The sequence below is a fragment of the Vulpes vulpes genome, chromosome 2 (genome assembly GCF_048418805.1).
Source record: "Vulpes vulpes isolate BD-2025 chromosome 2, VulVul3, whole genome shotgun sequence".
Taxonomy (NCBI): domain Eukaryota; kingdom Metazoa; phylum Chordata; class Mammalia; order Carnivora; family Canidae; genus Vulpes; species Vulpes vulpes.
Genome location: NC_132781.1, coordinates 35,500,556 through 35,523,315, shown reverse-complemented (window position 1 = coordinate 35,523,315; position 22,760 = coordinate 35,500,556). Strand labels below are relative to the sequence as shown.

At 33.8% G+C, this 22,760-nt stretch overlaps 1 protein-coding gene across 25 annotated transcripts in view; it reads left to right on the top strand.

Moving 5' to 3' along the window:
* The window catches only part of BCAS3 (BCAS3 microtubule associated cell migration factor), a 590,779-nt gene that overhangs the window by 159,273 nt on the left and 408,746 nt on the right, over positions 1-22,760 (top strand). For all 25 annotated transcript variants that reach the window (XM_025996065.2, XM_072747642.1, XM_025996068.2 and 22 more), the window contains exons 11-12: positions 1,053-1,136; positions 15,386-15,556. In XM_025996065.2, coding sequence (XP_025851850.1) covers positions 1,053-1,136; positions 15,386-15,556 — 255 coding nt within the window. The remainder of the gene's footprint in view (positions 1-1,052; positions 1,137-15,385; positions 15,557-22,760) is intronic.

Here is a 22,760-nt window from a genome sequence, read left to right as displayed (position 1 = left end):
TGCTTCTCCCTCTGCCTGTGTCTCTGCCTCTCTCTCTCTCTGTCTCTCTCTCTCTCTCTCTCTCTCTGTGTCTCTCATGAATGGATAAATAAAATCTTAAAACAAAAGAATTAAAAGCTTATTAATATTTATCAAATGATCATGTTCTATATTATTTAAGCATTTTTTGTTTTTATGTTTTGAAAGAGGTAGATTCTATCTGAATTCCGTAAGCCTTTAAAATAATTCGTAACACAATGTGGAGCTGTTCTAAGATTCTACTATTGCCTCTTTATTTTTAAAAAAATTTAAATGAAAAAAAGTTTAATGTAAAAATCTGGCTAATGATTTTTTTCCCCTTTAAACCTAAATTTAGGAAGTATAGGAGCAATGGAGAATTTAATCCTGATGTATTGCGTAGCATGAGCCAATTGTGTGTGTCAAACTAGTGATTTACTCTGAAAATGGACAGGTTGATTTATTTACATCAGTCATGAGTAAGGGCATGTCTTTTTCATTCTGATGGTAATACCACGAAGCCCTCTGAAGTGGATAGCTACTATATGTGTTGTAGTTAATTTATGCATAATTTGTGCCACTTTTTCACTGACTTAATTGAAAATGGAAATATGACAAATTCTTTTGTCTCTTTTTAAGTTTTCTTTTACAGTCTTTATGTAGGAATTAGGAGGATAGAACCTCCAATTTGCTAGCATGTTAAATATTTAATGTTAGGAAGTCAAGTCTAATCCTTTGATTATGTTTTTAAAATTTATTTGTGGAAAGGCTGCCAGATCCCAAATACTACCATTTCAGAGTTTATGAATTCTTAAAGACTGTTCATCTTGTAATTAAAAATTGTATTTGAGCATTAAACTGCCTGAATGGCACCAGTAGATTATATAAAGGGGGGAAATGTTTCAGCAGGGCTTTTAGCTGTTTGTCTGAAACACTTGTACAAACATTCCCACCCACCACCATCATTCTGCGTGGTAAATAAGCTCTGTCCTAATAGCCTGTAGAGTTAAACAGTTTAATAGAAATGCCTTTCTGGCTTCTCTCTCTCTTTCCAGTTGATTCGATGCCATCAATCCCGTGGTGGAGCCTGTGGAGACAACATTCAGTCTTACACTGCCACGGTCATTAGTGCTGCTAAAGTGAGTATCGAGTAATCCCTGGGAGTTGTGATTTTGTGAAGTAACTATCAGGTTTCTCTCCTGGATTGTATTGAAATGATCCCTTCCCTTTTCATTCACAAATGTGGAATAAACTTAAGTAAGCCAGAATTATTTTGCCACTCATGAGAATTGATGACTAAATGATTAGGTATTTAGTCTCTTAAGGTTCATAAATAATATATTGTTTTCTGTTGCAGTAGTTACAGAGTTTGTATTTATCCAATTCTAAGTATTTAAGTCCATGAGCTAGATTAAAATCTATTATCTAATTAATAACACTTTAGAAAGCAGGTTTGTAAGTTTTAACTAGTGACTTCTGGGTTATTATTATTATTTTTTGATTTGCATCATTCTTCCTATACCAACCTTCTTTTGTATCTTTGAGCATTGATGAATCTTCTTATATAAAAAGAATGTTATTCCTTAAGAAAACTTGAGTCAAACCCCTGGCACATTCAAAGACTCTTTCATGTCACAGGCCTTCCCCCCTGCATGTTTGTCAAGTGAGTTCTTTTTGTGTGTGTGTGTGTGTGCGAGGGTTAATTTTGATGATGGCTCGTAAACTTTATGCTGATTATAAGGTATTCTTATAATCACTATCCTTTTGAATTGTGAAGTATACAACAAAACAATTCTAATAATAGGGATGACATAGTGAATCTAAATGACAGCATGTAATAAAAAGCACAACTGTTCAGAAAAGAACAACAGTTTAAAGCAAACCACAGGGAGGGAATGAAAGGTCACACTGTTTTATGTAAAACAAATACAAAAATACTTCAAGATTGATCTCAAGTGCTTACATGATGGCCTTTAGAATATGTTCCTAGGTTTGATGAGAGAAGCATTACATATTTTTTACTCAGAAAGGAAATGCTCAATGTCTTTATGCTCACAGCACTGTATATTTTAGATTTTTAGAAGCTTCATAAAAATGGTTTACTTTTCTCCATTGTGTAAGCAGGGATTATGATGGTTACTTCAATGAAGAGAAATCTGAGACAGTAAGTAGCCAGCATCAGTATTATTCAGTTAGTTTCTAATCCACAAAATATACCAATGAGATTTAGTTCTCAAGTATTAGATTCCGTTTAGATTTATTTGTGCCATGTACTTTCATCAGGATAACTCACTGTTTTATCATTTGAATAATTTTCAGTTATGTGGAGAACAACTTTTCAGCTCTGCCTTACTATCATGTGTTTATGTGCCTACATAAAGGAAAGTGACCTGCTTCAGATAGTTACTGTTTTGCTGTTTAACTGTTAACTGAATGTGGATATGCTTTGAAAAGAACAAATGTGAACTCCCCAGTTTTCTACACTACATATTGAGAACTGAGAGGGATAAGCTCATGTCTTCCATATTTAGACTTTCAGAAATGACAACAATGACCACACTTTAATCCCATCAATTTTTTTCCATCAATTTCTAATAGGCAATTGATCACTAATGAAATTGGTGGTTTTTGTTTTTTAAGATTTTATTTATTTATTTATGAGAGACACACAGAGAGAGCAGAGAGAGGCAGAGACATAGGCAGAGGAGAAGCAGGCTCCCCACTGGGAGCCTGATGCGGGACTCAATCCCAAGACCTTGGAACCACAACCTGTGCCAAAGGCAGATGCTCAACCACTGAACCCCCAGGCATCCCTGAAATTGCTATTGATTGAAATTCATTGATAGCTCTAACAGTTGATAAAATTCTGCCATTAACTCTTTTGTTTAAATATCTTTTTAACATTACATTTGTACATTTGATGGCAGAACATTGCAATTTTTTTGATTCCTCTATTTCTTCTTTTTTTTTCTTAAGATTTTATTTACTTATTTGAGAGAGACAGCACAAGCCAGGGGGAGGGGGCAGAGGGAGATAGAGAAGCAGACTTCTCGCTAAGCCAGGAGCTGGACACAGGGTGGGATCCCAGGACCCTAGGATCATGACTGAGCTGAAGCATGCCTAACCAACTGAGCCACCAAGGCATCCCTGCCATTAACTCTTGAATAAAGTAGTTAATATTTAATTTTTGTGTACTTGCTTTTGCCTGATTTTAATGTTTATTCCTGCTCCTATTTAAAATTTACAAAATGAAGGAAAGATCACGAACATAAAAATCACTATGTGATTTTGCCATGTTTTTATTTAAATTCCAGTTAACGTACAGTGCAACTGAATTTCAGGTGTAGATTTTAATGTTTATTCCTGCTCCTATTTAAAATTTACAAAATGAAGGAAAGATCACGAACATAAAAATCACCATGTGATTTTGCCATGTTTTTCTTTAAATTCCAGTTAATGTACAGTGCAACTGAATTTCAGGTGTAGAATTTAGTGATTCATCACCCATACACGACACCTGGTGCTCATTACCTCACTGCAAAAGGCAAGATTTCATTCTTTTTGATGGCTCAGTAATATTCCATTGTGTATACATACCATATCTTCTTTATTCCATTCATCAGTGATGGACATTTGGGCTCTTCCCATAATTTGGCTATTGTTGATAATGCTGGAATAAACATTGGGGTGAACATGCCCTTTAAAATCAGTATTTTTGTGCCCCTTGGGTAAGTACCTAGTAGTACAATTTCAGGTATAGGGTAGTTCTATTTTTAACTTTTTGAGGACCTCCATACTTTTTTCCAGAGGCTACACCAGTTTGCATTCCCACCAACAGTATAATAGGGTTCCCCAAGAGTGGAATGCTGAACCTACTGCACCACTCAGGCACTCCTATATACTGCTTTACATGTAACTTATATAAAATATATTTTTAAATATTTTGTTATTTGAGAGAGAGAGAGAGAGAGAGAGAGAGAGAGAGAGAAAGCAGGAACAGAGGAGGGGCAGATGGAGAGGAGAAGCAGTCTCCCCACTAAGGCAAGAAGCCTGATGCAGGGCTTGATCCCAGGACCCTGAAATCATGAACTGAGCTGAAGATAGATGCTTAACTGACTGAGCCATCCAGGTGCCCCTATGCCATGAAATATTTTTGAAAACATTTTTCTTATATAATGTTATGTACTTACATACTCCTGTGTTAGCACAAATATTTTGAGATTATTTAAAATATTAAATTAATTTGGTATTTAGTATTAGTATTTAGTATTTGGTTATTTTTCTGAAATTACCAGAAATAGAATGATCTTTCATTTCAATTTCAATATTTGGATGTTTTATATAAGAAAGATTGAAAAGATGAGATGATTTTTACCTCCCAAAAGATAATTTCTCCTAATAAGTTATTAGATATAAGAAACTTTGTGGATAAATTAGCCTTTTGAGTTCTAGTTTTCCATAGTAAATACATCAGAATGACTTCCCTAAGTAAGTAGTATAAACATAAATATATTTTTGGCTTTGATATTGCTATATTATGTATTATATTTTTATTATGTTAGCATATTCACTTGGGAAAATTCATCATAATGTACACTTATAATTCCTGTACTTTTCTGTATAAGGGAATATAAAAGTTTACTAAGAAAAGAACAATCTCACCTATATATCTTCAGACCTAGCAACCTTCTCCAGAGAATGCTAACACTTAAGAGTGAACAATTACAAAGACTCTTACATAGAATAAAAGAGTCAGGTGATCCCTGGGTGGCTCAGCGGTTTGGTGCCTGCCTTTGGCCCAGGACGTGATCCTGGAGCCCCGGGATCGAGTCCCACATCAGGCTCCCGGCATGGAGCCTGCTTCTCCCTTCTCCTGTGTCTCTGCCTCTCTCTCTCTCTCTTTCTCTGTGTCTATCATAAATAAAAATAAATAAATAAATCTTAAAAAAAAAAAAGTCAATTAGTGCCTAATCTTGTTTTATGATGCAGGATCACCTTGATATTGAAACTTGATAAGAACATTATGAAAAAGAAAAACTATAGTCCTGTCTTATAAATATGAAAAATCTTGAAAAATGCTAAACAAAACACTAGCAGAAAAAAATTAAACAATATTATAAGGATAATGTCACAATCCATTTGGGATAATTCCATAATACAAGACTGGCTTATTACTCAAAATCAATGAATGTAATTTGATGCATGAATAGAATAAAGGAGAACAATTATATGATTATCTTAATACATATACAAAAAGGGTTTGAGAAAATCAAATATATGGATTGATAAAATATTTTAGTAAATAGTGATAGTTTCTGGTTCTCTAGAATTCATTTTTTCTCAAATTACCAAACTGTTTAAATGTAGTAAACATGGTTATTTTGAAGTCTGTTTCTGTTAACTTCGGTGTCTGGATTCTTTGAGGGATATTTTTATTGTTATTTTTGTTGGTTCTCACTAATGATGCCTTGACTCCTTGTTTGCCAGAATTTGTTTACAAAATCTTTAGAAACAATTTTGAATTTGAGATACCAGAGTTCTGCAGCACTATCAGTCTTGGATCCTCTAATTCCAATTTCAGGGATTGATTTAAAAACTATTTAAATAAAGCTCACCTGAAATAGCTATGAGATTCTGATTACTACAGATTTACTCTTATTTCAATATATTCCTTTGTGTCTCAAGGAAAAACATGGAGGGAAAGTCACCAGGTAGAGCCCCTTGGACATGACCACCTAGTACCACAAGTTCATCAGAAGCACCACTCCATCTTTTAGAAGCCTCCTCTAGAATCATCAGATGCATCTAGGCCTAACTACCCTGCTCACATGTCTGGATTTTCTTGTTCTCTTGGGTTTGGATCTAGTAACTTTTTACTATCTTGTTAAATATTTAGTACCTGTAAGCAGAGTTGAGAAAAAAATTTCCCCAGTTACCCTATTTGTTTTCATTGGTAGGACTGATCTGATTTACCTAGCCTGCCATTATTGAAAATAGAAAATAGGGTAGCCTGGGTGGCTCAGTGGTTTAGTGCTGCCTTCGGCCCAGGGTGTGATCCTGGAGACCTGGGATCGAGTCCCATGTCTGGCTACCTGCATGGAGCCTGCTTCTCCCTCTGCCTGTGTCTCTGCCTCTCTCTCTCTCTTTCTCTCTCTCCACCCCCCCCATGTCTCTCATGAATAATAATAATAATAATAATAATAATAATAATAAAAGTCTTAAAAAAAGAAAATAGAAAATAAAATTTGTAACCATTTTTATAATTTCTAGGAAACATACTTTTTGAGATATAACATGGAAAATATTTAAAAAGCCATGTAGTGGGTCACCTGGGTGGCTCAGTGGTTGAGCATCTCCCTTCGGCTCGGGTCATGATCCTGGGGTCCTGGGATTGAGTCTTGAGCCTGCTACTCTCTCTGCCTATGTTTCTGCCTCTCTCTGTGTGTCTCTCATGAATAAATAAATAAAATCTTAAAAAAAGATTACCCTTTTCCCTTCTTTCTTTTTGTGTGGATTTCCTTCTTTAAGAAGAGCCCAGTCCCAGGGCATCTGGGTGGCTCTGTGGTTGGAAATCTGCCTTCGACTCAGGTTGTGTTCCCGGGGTCCTGGGATGGAGTCTCACATCGGACTCCCCTCAGGGAGTCTGCTTCTCCCTCTGTCTATGTCTCTGCCTCTCTCTCTCTGTGTCCCTCATGAATAAATAAATAAAACCTTTAAAAAAAGCCATATAGTATGTGCTCCTTTAGAAAATACTAATCTTAAAATATTCACATTGCTCGTTAAAAATCACTTTTTCTGGAGGAATAATCATACATATCTTTCTCTCCCTGATGGTAGCTACTTATATGACTTCATAGAGGTTAACCATTTGTTATGTAGAATGATTGATTATTAAATTTTCTTTTTTTTTAAAAAAAATTTATTTAAATTCAATTTGCCAACATATAACACCCAGGGCTCGTCTCATCATGTGCCCTCCTTAATGCCCGTCACCCAGTTACTCCATTCCCCTATCTTGCCTTCCACAACCCTTTGTTTCCCAAAGTTAGGAGTCTCTCATGGTTTGTCTTCCTTTTTAATTTTTCCTCACTTAGTTTCCCCCTTCCCTTATGGTTCCTTTCACTATTATATTGTCTTTCTCCGATTGACTTATTTCACTCAGCATAATAACCTCCAGTTCCATCCATGTCAATGTAAATGGTAGGTATTCATCCTTTCTGATGCCTGAGTAATATTTCATTGTGTATATATATCACATCTTCTTTATCCATTCAACTGTGGAAGGAGCCATGATGTCCTGGCTCCTTTCACAGTTTGGGTATTGTGGACTGTTCAATTTTCTTTTAAAGATTTTACTTATTTGAGAGAGAGAGAGAGAGAGCAGAGGGCACAAGTGGAGGGGTTAATGGGAGGGGCAGAGGGAGAAAGAGAAGCAGACTCTGCTGAGTAGGGAGTTGATGTGGAGTTTGATCCCAGGACCTCAAGATCATGATCTGAGCTGAAAGCAGACACTTAACTGACTGAGCCACCCAGGTACCCCTTTATATTAAATTTTTCTTCTTTTTGTCTCACTATGCAGTTGTAAATACAAATATATTATAAATGTACTTGGATCTCCTTAGAGGAAATAACCTTTTTTACATTTTCTGGATTTTTAAATAGCACTTAAAATTAATCTTTATACTTACAGATTTTTCCCTTTGCTTTTCCCAGTAATTTATTTGACTTTCCTTAGAGTATAATCGTGATAAATTCTCTGTGGCTAAGTGCTAAGGGGAAAAGTTTAATACTGAAATAGTTCAAATTGGATTACTTTGATATATTTATAAAATCTTGGTCCATATTTCCTAGTTACCATATATCTGTCCCATTTGATTTTTCCTTTTAATGTATTTTAACCCCAGTGTGGTAAATTGATTTAATAAAAATGCCTCCTTCTTCCCCTGGTTATCTGATAACTTCTTAATGACTACTAACAGTTTTTGTGAGAGCAGCTCCATTAGCACTAATGGACAGGGAGGACAACTGATACGGCATGAGAAAGGTGAAAGATGACTAGTGACCCTTCGGCAAATCCGCCTGCACTGAACAGAATAAGTACCATGCTCATTTGAATTTTTGGTCAGAGTGGATTATCTGATGTACTTGTCACAGTCTTACATTCAGCTGTCCTACAAAATAAAATTTAGTTCTGTGGATACTCTTGTTAAGATTAGTCAGGAATAAAACTTTTTAGCTGAGACTGTGAAGACACTTACTATAATTTAATATTCTCCATTTGGTCAAATTAGATTTTTTAGTTTCAATTTTTACTGAGTCTTCTTCCTTTTTGGTATGTTGAGGACCTATCATCATGTGTGTACAGGCTCTCTTGACAAAAATCTAATCAAAAGACTGATTACTCTGAGGTGATTTTGGTATCTAAATATGGTATGTGAACACTATTAAATAACATTATATATTTCTTCTGGACACTAGTTCTTATCAATGTGTTTGATTCTAACACGGAACCAAATTTCTTCTAGAAGCAAAGATCTTTACTGATGCAGAAAATTTCCAGTACCCCTTTCACTCCCTGCATTGTACCTTGTTTTGAAAGTGAATAAGCTATGTTGGCTAGTGCTGTCTTGTCCTTGACTATACAAAGTGCAGATCTGATGACTGTTAAGTTTTGGGTTTAGATTTTTGTCCACTAATAAAATGGTAGTTGTAAGTTTTTTTTGATGTGTGTGAGCATTATCAATAATTCTTCATGTGATATGAGCCTTTGTGAAATACACTACTCTGTTTTACCCCTTTCTGGACTTTTTTTCCTAGTTCTCTTATATTGACTTGTCCTTTTATCTTGTAGTTTCTTTGGTACACTTCTTCCCACTTTCTGTGTGCCCCAGTTTTCCTAGTTTTATTCTCATTCATTGGTATAAAAGCATGAAATAATAGGCTCAAGGGCAAATGGGGAGGATGTACAACCAGACTTTAACCGTGAAAGGCAAATTCCTTTGATAGAAGGATAGCTCTGTTTAAGCGGGAGTATCTCCATTAGCATTGATGGAATGAGTCGTGGCAGCTGAGGCATCTTAGAGGTTAATCAGGCTTGCTAGCCAGCTTTGACATCGATACACAGTGGCGCCTGATTTTGTTGGTCCTTCAGAGGCTTTCTTGACAACACTGTAACAGACTTTGTGTAAGTCATTGCTTGTGAATTATTGAAACAAATGTTTGGCTGCTAATTGAGGAACACTAATGTGTTTTATAATCACTGCAGTTTGAGTTTTTAGTGCTAAACAAAAGAGTTAAAATTGATTTGTGGCTTTTCCATGGTTTCAGTCAGCAGTAAGTTATATCGTTTTGCTTGAGTTCAGCAAATGGCTTTGATGGTCATTTTATTTAAGTATTTATTAGGACAACAATATTATAGTCTTCATCCCCCCTCTCTCTCACTGCCCAGTATAAGTTTGTGTTCTGAATTCATGAACTGTCAGATCATAAGTAGTAGCAGGAATAGAATACAGGGCAATAACTGGATGGTGGTTGAAATCAGGCTTTGGAAATAGTTCTAGTATTGAATTCTGGCTTTGTCATTGGTTACCTCTTTGAGCTGCTGTTTTACTTAACTTCTGTAGCCTCAGTTTTCTCTTCCATAAACCAGAGGTGTTCAAGGAAATCTGTAGAGATCATTTATCTTAAGAGCCTTGACAAGTTCACAGTAAAGATTTCAGGGAGCATAGCTACAGTAAAAGTAATTACAGCTAACTATAGTGTACTAGTAATACACGTATTGCTAAGTAATACACCTAGTGTTAGTTATATGGTGTTTTAATGGAAAATTTCCTTGGAAAATACATTTCCTTATTTTAATTCCAATCTAATTGTTGCTTACTTAACATTTAGACCTTTATAAATTACCTTCTTTGCCTGCTTTTTATGAGACAAAATTTGAAATACTATCTATATAATAATTTTCATTTTAAAATTTAGCTATAAGGATCCCTAGGTGGCTCAGTGGTTGAGTGTCTGTCTTTGGCTCAGGGTATGATCCTCGTCTGGGGATCAAGTCCCACATTGGCTTCCTGTGAGGAGCCTGCTTCTCCTTCTTTCTATGTCTCTGCCTCTCTTCTCTGTCTTTCATGAATAAATAAAATATTAAAAAAATAAAATAAATTTAGCTATAGCATATGCCATAATATAGATGAGCATATTCTCCATGATTATTATGAAAAGTCATTTCATTAAAGACTAATTTGCAATATTTTAATAAAAACATTTTCTCACAATTGAGAATCAGAAAAAATTTATTTCTGGGGGTATTCTACTTATTGAATACCTTTTGAATGTCCATGTAATCTAGACTACTTATTTTTTGCTCTGCTGGTTAAGTCTCACTCTCTCTCTCTCTCTTTTTTTTTTTTTTTTTTTGATATTTACGAATCACATGCTTTTCTCTTAGTTGTTTTCTGTTTGGGGGGACAAAAAAAATCCCACAAAAGCCCATTACTTTAACATTATTATTAATGTAAATAGCAGTAATCAGATAATAAGATTCACATAAAAGAAAAAAACTCACATGAGTTAGTTTTATCTATTTGCTTTGCTTTGAATGAAATGGAACTAAAATGTAATTATATACATCTTAAATTGTCTTTAATTGAAATCATATATTAGAAGCATTACATTGAATTGTTTCTCTTACCAGAGGAAAAAAGAACCTTCTTAGCTAATCTTTTGTGATGTTTTATTCATCTAGTAATTGGTATCTTGGATGGAGACTGTATTTCCACATGCCAAATCTTTTTTTTTAATTGAGGTAAAATTGGTCTATAACATACAAGTTTTACATGTACATTATGATTTGACATCTGCGTGTTCTACAAAGTGATTACCACCAAAAGTCTAGTCAGCATTCATCACTGTCGAATTGACTGCCTTCACCCATTTTGCCCACCTCCCAGTCCCTTTCCCCTCTGGTAACCATGAATCCATTCTCTGTATCTGTGAGTTTGTTTGTTTGTTTTTTTAGATCCCACATATGAATGAAATCAAATGGTATTTGTCTTTCTCTGTGTGACTTATTTCACTTAGCCTAATACCCTCAAGGTCTATCCATGTTGTCACAAATAGCAATATTTCATTCTTCTATGTAGCTAAGCAGTATTCTGTTTATATATATGTGATATATATATATTTGTATATAAACATATCCTCCTTATCCATTCATCTATCAGTGGACGCTTGGGTTGTTTCCGTATCTTGGTTATTGTAAATAATGCTGCAATAAACAAAGGGTGTATATATATTTTTGAATTATATTCTTTGAATAAATACCAGAGGTAGAATAGCTGAATCATATGGTAGACCTATTCTTAATTTTTTGAGGAATCTCCGTATTGTTTTCCATGGTTGCTGCACCAGTTTACATTCCAGCCGACAACTACAAGGATTCCCTTTTCTATGCATCTTCTCCAGCACTTGTTATTTCTTGTCTTTTTAAATAATAGTCATTCTAACAGGTGTGAAGTGATATCTCATTGTGGTTTGATTTACATTTCCTTGCTGATTAGTGATGTCGAAAATCCTTTCATGTCTTTTGGCCATCTGTATGTCTTCTTTGGAAAAATGTTTATTCAGATCCTCTGCTCATTTTTTAATTGTTTTTTCTGTTATTGTTGAGTCGTATGGATACTTTATATATTTTGGATATTAACCCTATATTAGATATATGATTTGCAGATATCTTCTTCCATTAAGCCTTTTCATTTTAATGGTCGTTTCCTGTGCTGTGCAGAAGCTTTTTAGTTTAAATAGTCCCATTTGTTTATTTTTGCTTTTGTTTCCCTTGCCGTTGGAGTCAGATATATAAACACATCTCTGAGACTGATGTTAATGAGCTGACTGCTTGTTTTCTTCCAGGAATTTTGTGGTCTCAGGTTTTATATTCAGTTCATTTTGAGTTAATTTTTATGTACGATATAAGAAAGTGGTCTAGTTTCATTCTGTTGTGTAACTCCAGTTTTCCCAGAAACTGGAAACCATTTATTGAAGAGACTGCCCTTCTCCACTGTATGTTCTTAGCTTCTTTGTTGTAAATTAATTGTATACTTAGGGAATTATTTATCAGCTATTGATTTTGTTCCATGGATACATGTGTCTCTCTTATGCCCATGCCATTCTCTTTTGATTACTATAGGTTTGTAGTATAGTTTGAAATCAGAGACCATGATACTTTTTGTTTTGTTCTTCTTTCTCAAGATTGCTTTGGCCATTCTGGGTATTTTATGGTTCCATACAAATTTTAGAATTATTTGTTTTGGTTCTGTGAAAAATGCCACTGGAATTTTGGTAGGTATTGTCCTGAATCTGTATATTGCTTTGGGTAATGTGGACATTTTAACAGTGTTAATTCTTCCAGTCCATGAGCATGGACTATCTATCTTTCCATTTATTTGTTTCTTCTTCAGTTTCTTTCATCAGTTTCTTACAGTTTTTAGTGTATGGGGCTTTCACCTCCCTGGTTAAATTCATTCCTAGCGTTTTTATTTTTTGTTGCTATTGTAAATGTCACCGCTTTCTTAATTTCTTTTTCTGGTAGTCTGTTATTAGTGTAGAGAAACACCACAGATTTCCATATTTTATTTTGCATTCTGCAACTTTACTGAATTTGTTTATCCTAACAGTTTTTTGATGGAGGTTTTCTGTGTATCTGCAAATAGTAATTTTACTACTTCTTTTTCTTATTTGGATGCATTTTATCTCTTTTTCTTGCATGATTGTAGTGGTTAGGACTTCCAATGCTATGTTGAATAAAAGTGGAGAAAGTAGACATTTTTGTCTTGTTCCCATTTTAAAGGACAAACTTTCAGTTTTTCACTCTTAAGTATGATACTAGCTATGGGTTTATCATATAAGGCCTTTACTTTGTTGAGGTATGTACCCTTTATATCCACTTTGTTGACAATTTTTATCATAAATGGAGGCTGAACTTCGTCAGATGCTTTTTCTGCATCTATTGAGATCACATGATTTTTATCCTTGATTTTGTTAACATGATATACCATATCAATTTGTGGCTGTTGAACCATCCTAGCATCTCTGGAATAAATCCTACTTGATCATGGTGTATGATCCTTTTAATGTGTTTATGAATTTGGTTTGCTAATATTTTGTTAAGGATTTTTGCATCTATGTTCATCAAGGATATTGTCCTGTAATATTTCTTTCTCATAGTGTCCTTATCTGGTTTTGGTATCAGGGTAATGTTGATGTCACATTTTATATCTTTTTATTTTATGCATCCCTTAACTAATTGTGATTTCCATTAATTTTACTACTGTTCTCTTTTAGCCTTCATTCTTGCTTTGTAAGTGATTGATCCACTATCTTTACTATCTATTTATCTTTTCCAAGGAGAGTTTTACTTTTGTATGTTTCCTTGTTATTAAATATTAAATATTTCTTTTCAGCTTAAAGAAGTCCTTCTAACATGTTTTTGTAAGGCCATTTTAGCAGTGATACATTCTTTTAGTTTTTGCTTATCTAGAAAACTCTTATTTCCTCTTCAATTCCGAGTGATAACTTTGATGGGTAGAGAATTCTTGATTGGAAGTTTTTTTCCTTTTAGCACTTTGAATATGTCATGCCACTCTCTTCTGGCTTGTAAAGTTTCTGCTGTGAAATCTTAATAGTCTTATGTGGTTTTTTTTTTTTTTAATGTATTTCTCTTGATGCTTTTAAGATTCTCTCTTTAACTTTTACCATTTTAATTGCAACATGTCTTAGTGTAGATTTGATTGGGTTTGTCTTACTTGGAACTCTCAGGGGTTCCCACGTCTGTTTCCTTCCCCAGATTAGGGATATTTTCAGCAATTATTTTTTTAAAATAATTATTCTGTCCTTTTCTCTCTTCTCCTCTGGGAACCCTATAATGTCATTGTTGTTCTGCCTGAAGTTCTCCCCAGCTTTTTATTTTTAAAATTCTTTTTTTTCTTTTGCTCCTTGTTTGAATAGGTTCCTTGTTTTACCTTCATCTAATCTGCTGTTGAACTCCTTTAGAGTATTTTTCAGTTCAGTTTTTATAATTTTCAGCTCTGTAACATCTATTTGATACTTTTTAATATTTTCTCTCATTTTGTTGAAGTTTGCACTGTATTCATTAATTCTTCTGAGTTTGGTGAGTGTCTTTATGACCATTACTTTGAATTATCTTGTTTATCTCATTTTATTAAGGTATTTTTCTGAGATTTTGTCTTGTTTTTTGTTTGGAACATACTCCTCTGTCTTCTTATTTTGCCTTTCTGTGTTTGTTTCTATGTATTAGACAAATCAGCTACTTCTACTAGTCTTGAAGGAGCAATCTTTGTAAGAAATATCTTGTGGGGCTCAGAAGCACTTATTCCTCCTGGCCACCTATGCCAGGCACTCAAGGGATGTTTCCTCTGTGAGTTGCTTGCATCTGCCCACCTATGGTGGTGAGGCTGTGGCTGTGGTATGGGACTATGTGAGGCTCTTGTCTGGCCCACCCGTGATGTGTGGCTGTGGCATAGGAATGAGTGTCAACATTTCTAATCTTGATGCGCAATATTATATAACAGCATATTATAGATTTACTTTGGAAATGTAGTCTTTTTCACACAGGCATTCTATCAGCGTTCAGTCTTTTTCATGCTAAAAAGTAGATTTAAAATTAGATTTATATTATTTCAAAAAATAACAACAGATGTTGGTAAAGATGTGGAGAAAGGGGAACCCTCTAGATTGTTGGTGGGAATATGAACTGGTACAACCACTGTAGAAAACAGTATGGTGTTTGCTCAAAAAGTTAAAAATAGAACTACCCTATGAGCCAGTGATTGCAGTACTAGGTTTTCCCCCAAAGGATGCAAAAAATGCTGATTTGAAGGGGCAGATTCACCCTAATGTTTATAATAGCACTATCAACAATAGCCAAATTATGGAAAGAGCCCAAGTGTCCATTGACTGGTGAATGGATAAAGAATATGTGGTATGTATACACAATGGAATATTACTCAGCCATCAGAAATAATGAAATCCTGTCATTTTTATATGCATTAAGGAGAGGAAAAATAAATATTTTTTAATAAAAATATAATTGTTGCCTCATATGAAACAAAGCATTTTATTTACTTAGGGCTTTATTCTCACTATGCTGACTGGAGATTCCACTGATACCATTCACTCAAACTAATACTGATTTTCTAACTAAAATTTAAGATCATATGAAAAGTCAGACTGAATTTCTGTGACAGTGCACTGCTACATACAGGCTTGTAAGAAAATAGGGAATTTAAAAAGTAGAAGAATTAACAAAATGCATATTTCTGTTTAGAATCCAAATGCTGATATGAAGTCATATATTTTACATTTCATTGTATAGACATTGAAAACTGGTCTGACAATGGTCGGGAAAGTGGTGACTCAGCTGACAGGCACACTGCCTTCAGGTGTAACAGAAGATGATGTTGCCCTCCATAGTAACTCAAGACGGAGTCCTTTGGTTCCAGGCATCATCACAGTAATTGACACTGAAACAGTTGGAGAGGGCCAGGTAAGAACTTCTGATGCAGGTAATGTTCTTTTTCTGCAAAGGATGGGGGGATAGAATATCATTTGTGATCAAGAACAGCCAAGTGCCTTTGGCCTTAGAGTTTATTAATTTGGAATTCTAGAAATTGAGGTTATTTTAGGTTAGAACTTTTTTTTCAAGAAATGATGAGTAACATGTTAAAACCAGTTATTTCAAACATTATTAATGTTTCAAATCTGAGGGTACAATTGAGGTTCTAAGCAGTCCTTGTTATTTCTTTATTAGGATATTTGTTTCACAAATAATTACGTATCTCTTTATACTGTTCTGTTATAATACTGTTTTTTAAAAAATAACATTTGTTATAACCTAAATCAGAAGACTAATTGATTTTTTCAAAGGATTTTATTTATTTGAAAAGATACCATGAAGGGGGGAAGGGGCTGAGTGAGAGGGAGAAGCAGACTTCCCCCTGAGCTGGGAGCCTGACACAGGGCTCAATTCTTAGGATCCTGAAGTCACAACCAAAGCTGAAGGCAGACACCTAACTGACTGAGCCACCCAGGTGCTTCTTAATAACTGACTTTTTTTTTTTAATTAATTAATTAATTTATTATAGTTACAGAGAGAGAGAGGCAGAGACATAGGCAGAGGGAGAGAAGCAGGCTCCATGCACCGGGAGCCTGACGTGGGATTTGATCCCGGTTCTCCAGGATCGCGCCCTGGGCCAAAGGCAGGCGCCAAACCGCTGCGCCACCCAGGGATCCCTTAATAACTGACTTTTAAGGTAGAGGCTTGCTCATAGAAGCGATCAATAAGACATTCTACATTTTGGAGGGAATTTAAAAAATTATTGACTAATTATGATGGTTACAAGTGACAGTAATATAAATAATAACATTTTATTACACGGACATTTAAAATATGAAAAAATACAGAAGGTTTCAAAGTGTATATTAGAATACATACATGGTAATGCATATTATCAAATCCTATATCTTCAGATAATGCAGAAACATTTAGAAGGAACAATTGTAAACATGGAAAAATATGTCGCATAATTTAAATCTTGCTGGTGAGAAACCAGATGAATTTTGTTTTCTCCTGCCTGTGCACCCATAAAAATTATTATTTTTGCATCAATAGTCTTAAATTTTAAAATATATTTCTAAAAGGAAGATAGTTTTAAAATTCTAATAGTTTGTGATTGTTGCTGTAAAAAATCCAATCTAAAATTGATTACTAAAATAGGATAGAAGTAGAGCAACATTTGTGAAATAGAAATTACTTTAATTTTATATTCAATGTATATTTATTTCTGTTTTCAGAACATAATGTCTAGAAGTTATGTGAATATTTGAAGAATTAACCCTAAGTATTGCATGTTCCTTTTAGAAAACCTGCTTCCAGTATATATGGTTCTATATTTGATAAAAGATTACCTTAGACCACTACTCATATATTAGTTCCTATAGTAAGATCAAGTGGCATTTCAAAAACACGAGGACTCTACTGCAATTAAGAGACAAAAAAATCTTTGAAATTCAAGGTTACTGAATTTAGCTATTGTATTTTATTTCAAATCTGAATAATAATCATTCTCTACCTCTCCCATACTAACTTCATAGTTCACCAAATATGTTACAGTGCAGGCTTCTATTCTTGTCTAATTCTTTTTAATGAAGTGCTAGCAAACTTTGCAGTTGACTGTAATGAATTTTTTTTAAGTTTGTTAATTACCTCAAGTCTATAGACACAGACAGTTGTTAATTTTCTTTCTTAGTTGGAATTAAATATTTAAACCCTTGGTGTTTTATGAGTTTTAAAGTAAAAAATATTTTCTTTTGTCCTTTGATTCTTAATTAATTTACCTCCAAGGCCACCCACATTTATTGAGTAGTAAACAATCCTTCTCAACATTGTCTGGTTTGGTGAGTATAAGTAAGTCTGTTAAGCATCTAGCATTCGTTGACAGATTTGTCGTCATTTAAAAGTAGAAAATGTTATCGCATTTTTTTTTCATGAAATAGAGGTATAACTCAATTTGTTTTATTATATTTCAGTATAGGACCATGTAAAAAGAAAATCTTTAAATAATTATGTTAAAAGGCATAGCATTATGCCTTATATTATCAAATGGTCATTCTCCTCACCCCCCCCCCCCCATTCCTTATTAACTTTTTATAACTTTAAAATGGAATTCTCAGATTTGGAATATGGAAATGAACTGGAGGTTGTGGAGTTGCAAAAGTTCATTTTTCCTTTGTAAATGAATTGTTACACTTGAAATAAGTAAAGTTCTTGTTAGGAAATAAGAACTACAGAATTGTTAGCTTTTAAAAGTTAAAAAGAAGTTAAAAAGTGTTGCTCAACCTGAAAAAATGTTGTATTTTCTATTATTTGTTGAGATCATAATCTCTTTTATTCCTACTTACTCTGAAATTTTAATTCATTTTAAAATTTTATTATAAGGCAGGAAACAAATTGATGTTCAATAAATGGTAAGTTACTATATGCATTTTGAAAGAATTATAAATACTATTTAAAGCAACAAGATTTCCTGAGTATAATACTGTCCTCCTTTCTTTTAATAATGTGAATCTGTTTTTTGTCAAGAAGGTATTTTTGTCTTATACATAGTTCAGTTGGGGTACAGGGCTTTTTTTAGGTTATGCTGGATTGTATTAAAAAGACTTCAGGGGGGTATTGTCATAGATTTATCACTCCTAGTCTTTTCCAATTGATGTTTGACCTTAGCTGTAACGTTTCTCCTTTTGTATATATATCTCAGGAGCTAAAGCTGACATTATGCTCACTTTTACTGTTTAAATCCATCAAGCCTTTAGTAGAGATATTTTCATGTTTACAGTGGCAGTGTATAAAATTTGATTCACCATCTTTCTAATGCTAAATTGATTAGTTTGATTTTATGTTGATGGGATCATTGTGTGGTGACTGTATTAAGGGGGAGTGGATTTGATTGACTCTGTCCATTTTTTAATCTGTGTTACTTGTTTTATTTAAAAGCATTTTATGACTAAGATAAGCTAAGTGGTATAATATGCCTTTACACATTTATGTAATTGAAGTTAGCAGCGTGGCAAAGTCTCTAATCAAAGGAAAATGCTCCAGAATGGTGACATAAGCTTGAGCTATTTCTTTTCCTGAGTACAAGTGTTATTCATAATTATTTAATGGCTCCTGAAGCTTAGTCTTTTTATTCATATGATAAATGCTTATCCACCTCATATCAATTAAAGTACTTTGATTAATTTTGATATAATCAAGTTGTTATTACATATACTTAAGTTCAGCCTGCTTAGTTAACTGGTGAGTAAAAAGGTGCATGTTTTAGGGCTGTTGAATTGGGATATCTTTTATATTATTAATTTGATGTTTTAGGCAAGGTGATAATGGAATGGAGAGAATCCTTCCAAAAGTATCTGGTTGTTATATTTATAAAGCTCATAAAGCGAAGATAACAAAGAATCTCACATAGTGGTAAGATTAATGTGCCTTTTTACTAAGTAGCTTCTGTATTGATACCATTAATTAGAGTACTTACTACTAATTGTGTTGGAGAGGGAGATAATAGGGTTGTAATATATGAAAGGAAAGGAAATCTTGTAAAATTGAGTTAAAATAGTAAAATGGGCAAAAGGCAAATATTTCACAAAAAAAAATAAAACATACAGATTTTCCTTGACTTAAAATATCTTATTTTTCAACTTTATGATGATATGAAAGTGATATAAATTCATTAGAGACCCTACTTTGAATTTTGAATTTTCCTTGGTTCAGTGATGTGTGATACAATACTCTCTTGTGAAGCTGGGCAGTGACAGCCAGCCACAGCTTTTAGTCAGTCATGTGATCAGTCAAGGGTATACAGTGGATACAGTTAACAATTGTTTTGTACCCTTACAACCATTCTGTTTCTCACTTTCAGTACAGTAGACATTAAATTACATGAGATACCCTGCACTTTATTATAAAATAGGTTTTGTGTTACAATATTTTGCCCAACTGTTGGCTAATGTAAGTGTTCTGAGCATGTTTAAGGTGGGCTAAGCTATGTATGATGGTTAGGTGTATTAAATGCATTTTGACTTGAGATATTTTCAGTTTAGGATGGATTTATTGGGATGTAATCCCTTTGTAAGTTGAGGAAGATCTGTATATAACTGCTATATAATCTATACCCATGACTTCACTTGTTATACGAGAAAGACAGACTGAAACTACACTGAGATACCATTTGTCACCTAAGAGAATGAGGGAAATTCAAAAGCAGTGTACTCTACATTTTAACTGCTAATTTTGAAATAATTGTAGAGTCACAGTAAGTTGCAGAAATCTATCCATGTGCTCTTTACCCAGCTTCCTCCAACTTCCCCTGAATGATGACATTTTATACGGCTGTACTATAATATTAAACCAGGCAATTAACAGTGACACATTACTGCTAATATACTGTAGGCCTGGGTTACCTGGCTGGCTCTGTCAGTGGAGCATATGGCTCTTGATCTTGGGGTTGTGGGCTTAAGCCCCACATTGGGTGTAGAGATTACTTAAAAATAAAATCTTAGGGAGCTCGGATGGTTCAGTTGGTTAAGTGTCTGACTCTTGATTTTAGCTCAAGTTACTATCTCCGGTCATGAGATCGAGCCCTGTGTCAGGCTCCATGCTGGGTGCACAGCCTGCTGAAGATTTTCTCCCTCCCCACCTCCTGCTCTCTTTCTCTCTCAAAAAAACTTAATAATCTTAAAAAAAAATGCTACAGACCTTAGTCAACTCTCAATATTTGCTTTACCTGCATTTGTGTGTGTGTGTTTATGGGTGTACATAGTTCTCTAACTTTTATTCCATGTGTACATTAACATAACACCACCATCAAGAGAGAGGACTGTTAAACACATATCCTTTGTATTCATACTCATCCCTCAACCTACCCCCATCCTTTTCTCCAGACAACTGCTAATATGTTCTCCATCTCTATAATTTTGTGATTTCTAAAATGAATATAAGTGAAATCATATGTATGTAACATTTTAAAGTTGACTTTTATACTAAATATGATATCCTTGAAGTTCATTAGTTTGTTACATGTAATCCCTCTGTTGTATTCCTGTGAATGGCTGTTCAAGCATTCATTCATTGAAAGATATTTGTTTCTAGCATTTTGCTATTATGAGTAAAGTTGCTATGAACATTTATGTAAAGGTTTCTGTGTGATTTATGTAGAGTTTTCATTTCTGTATATTAAATGCCCAAGAGTGTGACTGATGAATTTTATAAGTTCATGTTCAGTTTTGTCAGAAACTACTCAACTGTTGGCAGAACTGGTTTATGTTCCCTTCAGTAATGTATGATAGACAGCAATTTTCTTATCAGAATCTATGGAAGATGAACAAAGTGGTAGAACATCTTTCAAATAGTAAAATAAATGAACTGTTAAACCTGAATTCCCATATCTTATGAAAATATCCTTCAGGAATGAAGAGAATATAAAGACATTTTTATAAAATGAAAAACTAAGGAAAAATTGTCAGTAGCAGATCTACTCTTAAGGAATAGCGAAAGGAAGTTTTCTGAATAAATTATTACAAAAGAAGGCTTTGTAACTTCAGAAATGGAGAAGAACAATGGAAGGGGTAAAAATAGAAGCATATGTAATATATTGAGTTTCATAAGTTAAATTTGGTTGAAGCAAAAATTATAATATCATCTCATGACCTTATCAACATAGGTATAAGAAATAATTAAGTACTTAATACTTATATTTTTAAAAACGGGGAAGTAAATTGAACTTCATAAAAATTTTAAAATTTTGTGCTACATATCACATCATCAGAAAAGTTTAAAGACAACCAACTGAAGGGAAGAAAATATTTGGAAATCATATTTTTTATAAGGGGCTGGTATCTAGAATATAGAAAGAGCTCCTACAACTAAATAATAAAAAGGTAGATAACCTAATTTTAAAATGAACAAAGATTTGAATAAACTTTTTTCTGAAAAAGATATACCAAGGACCAATAAACAGAAATGAGAGCCCTCATACACTGCTAGTGGGAATGTAAATTTGTGTAGATGCTTTGGAAAAGAGTTACCACATGACTTAGCAATTTATCTTCCAGATATACCCAAAAGAAATGAAAATGCATGTTCTTATACATGAATGTTCATAGCAGCATTATTATAGCTAAAAAGTAGGAGCAACCACAGTGTACATCAACTGATTGGTAGATGGATAAATGTGGTATATACAATGTGACATTCTTCAGTAATAAAAAGAAATGAAGTACTAATTCATATTACAATATAGATGGTTTTAAAAATAATATGCTTTGTGAAAGAAGCCAGTCACAAAAGAGTACATGTTGTACCATTCCAGTTTTTTGAAATATCCAGAATAAACAAATCAATAGAAAGAGAAAATAGCTTGTTGTTGCCCAGGGCTGGGAGTCTGGGAGGAATGGAGAAATGTGGGGTAATTGTTAATGATTGTGGGGTTCTTTTGGTGATGAAAATGTTCTAAATTTGGTTGTAATGATGGTTCTACATATATAGCGGAGCAAACACTTAGTGTATTTAACAAACTTGGTGTAATACACTTTCCCTGAGATTACTCCTATAAGACTTCTTTTCTTTTTCTTATTTTACTCACTTAATACTTTGAAAGTCAATGGAACAACTAAAAAGAAAGATTAGAAAAATAACTTAAAATGTGTGTTTTCCCACCAATTGTGGTAAAATAGGCATAACATAAAATTTGACGTTTTAGCCATTTTTAAATTTACAATTCAGTGGTATAAGCATACTCACAATGTTATACAACCATCTCTATTTTCCATTTCTAGAACTTTTTCATCATCTGGATTTATTATACTGTAACTTCCCAACCTCCTGTTCCCACCATTCCTGGTGACCATCCTTCCGATTTCTGCCTCCAGTAGAGTGCCCATAATAATTTAAAAGATGTGCAATACAAAGTTTTGGAAAAGATGTGGAGAAATTGGAAAACTCCTACTTTACTGGTGGGAATATAAAATGATGTAGTGATTTTTGAAAATAGTTTGTTAGTTTCTTTAAAAGTTCAGCATGTGTTTATCACATGACTGAGGAAATTCATTATTTTAGGTATCTCCCCAAGAGAAATAAAAACATGTTCACAAAAATATGTATACATAGATATTCATAATGGAGTATGCATATAGTAATC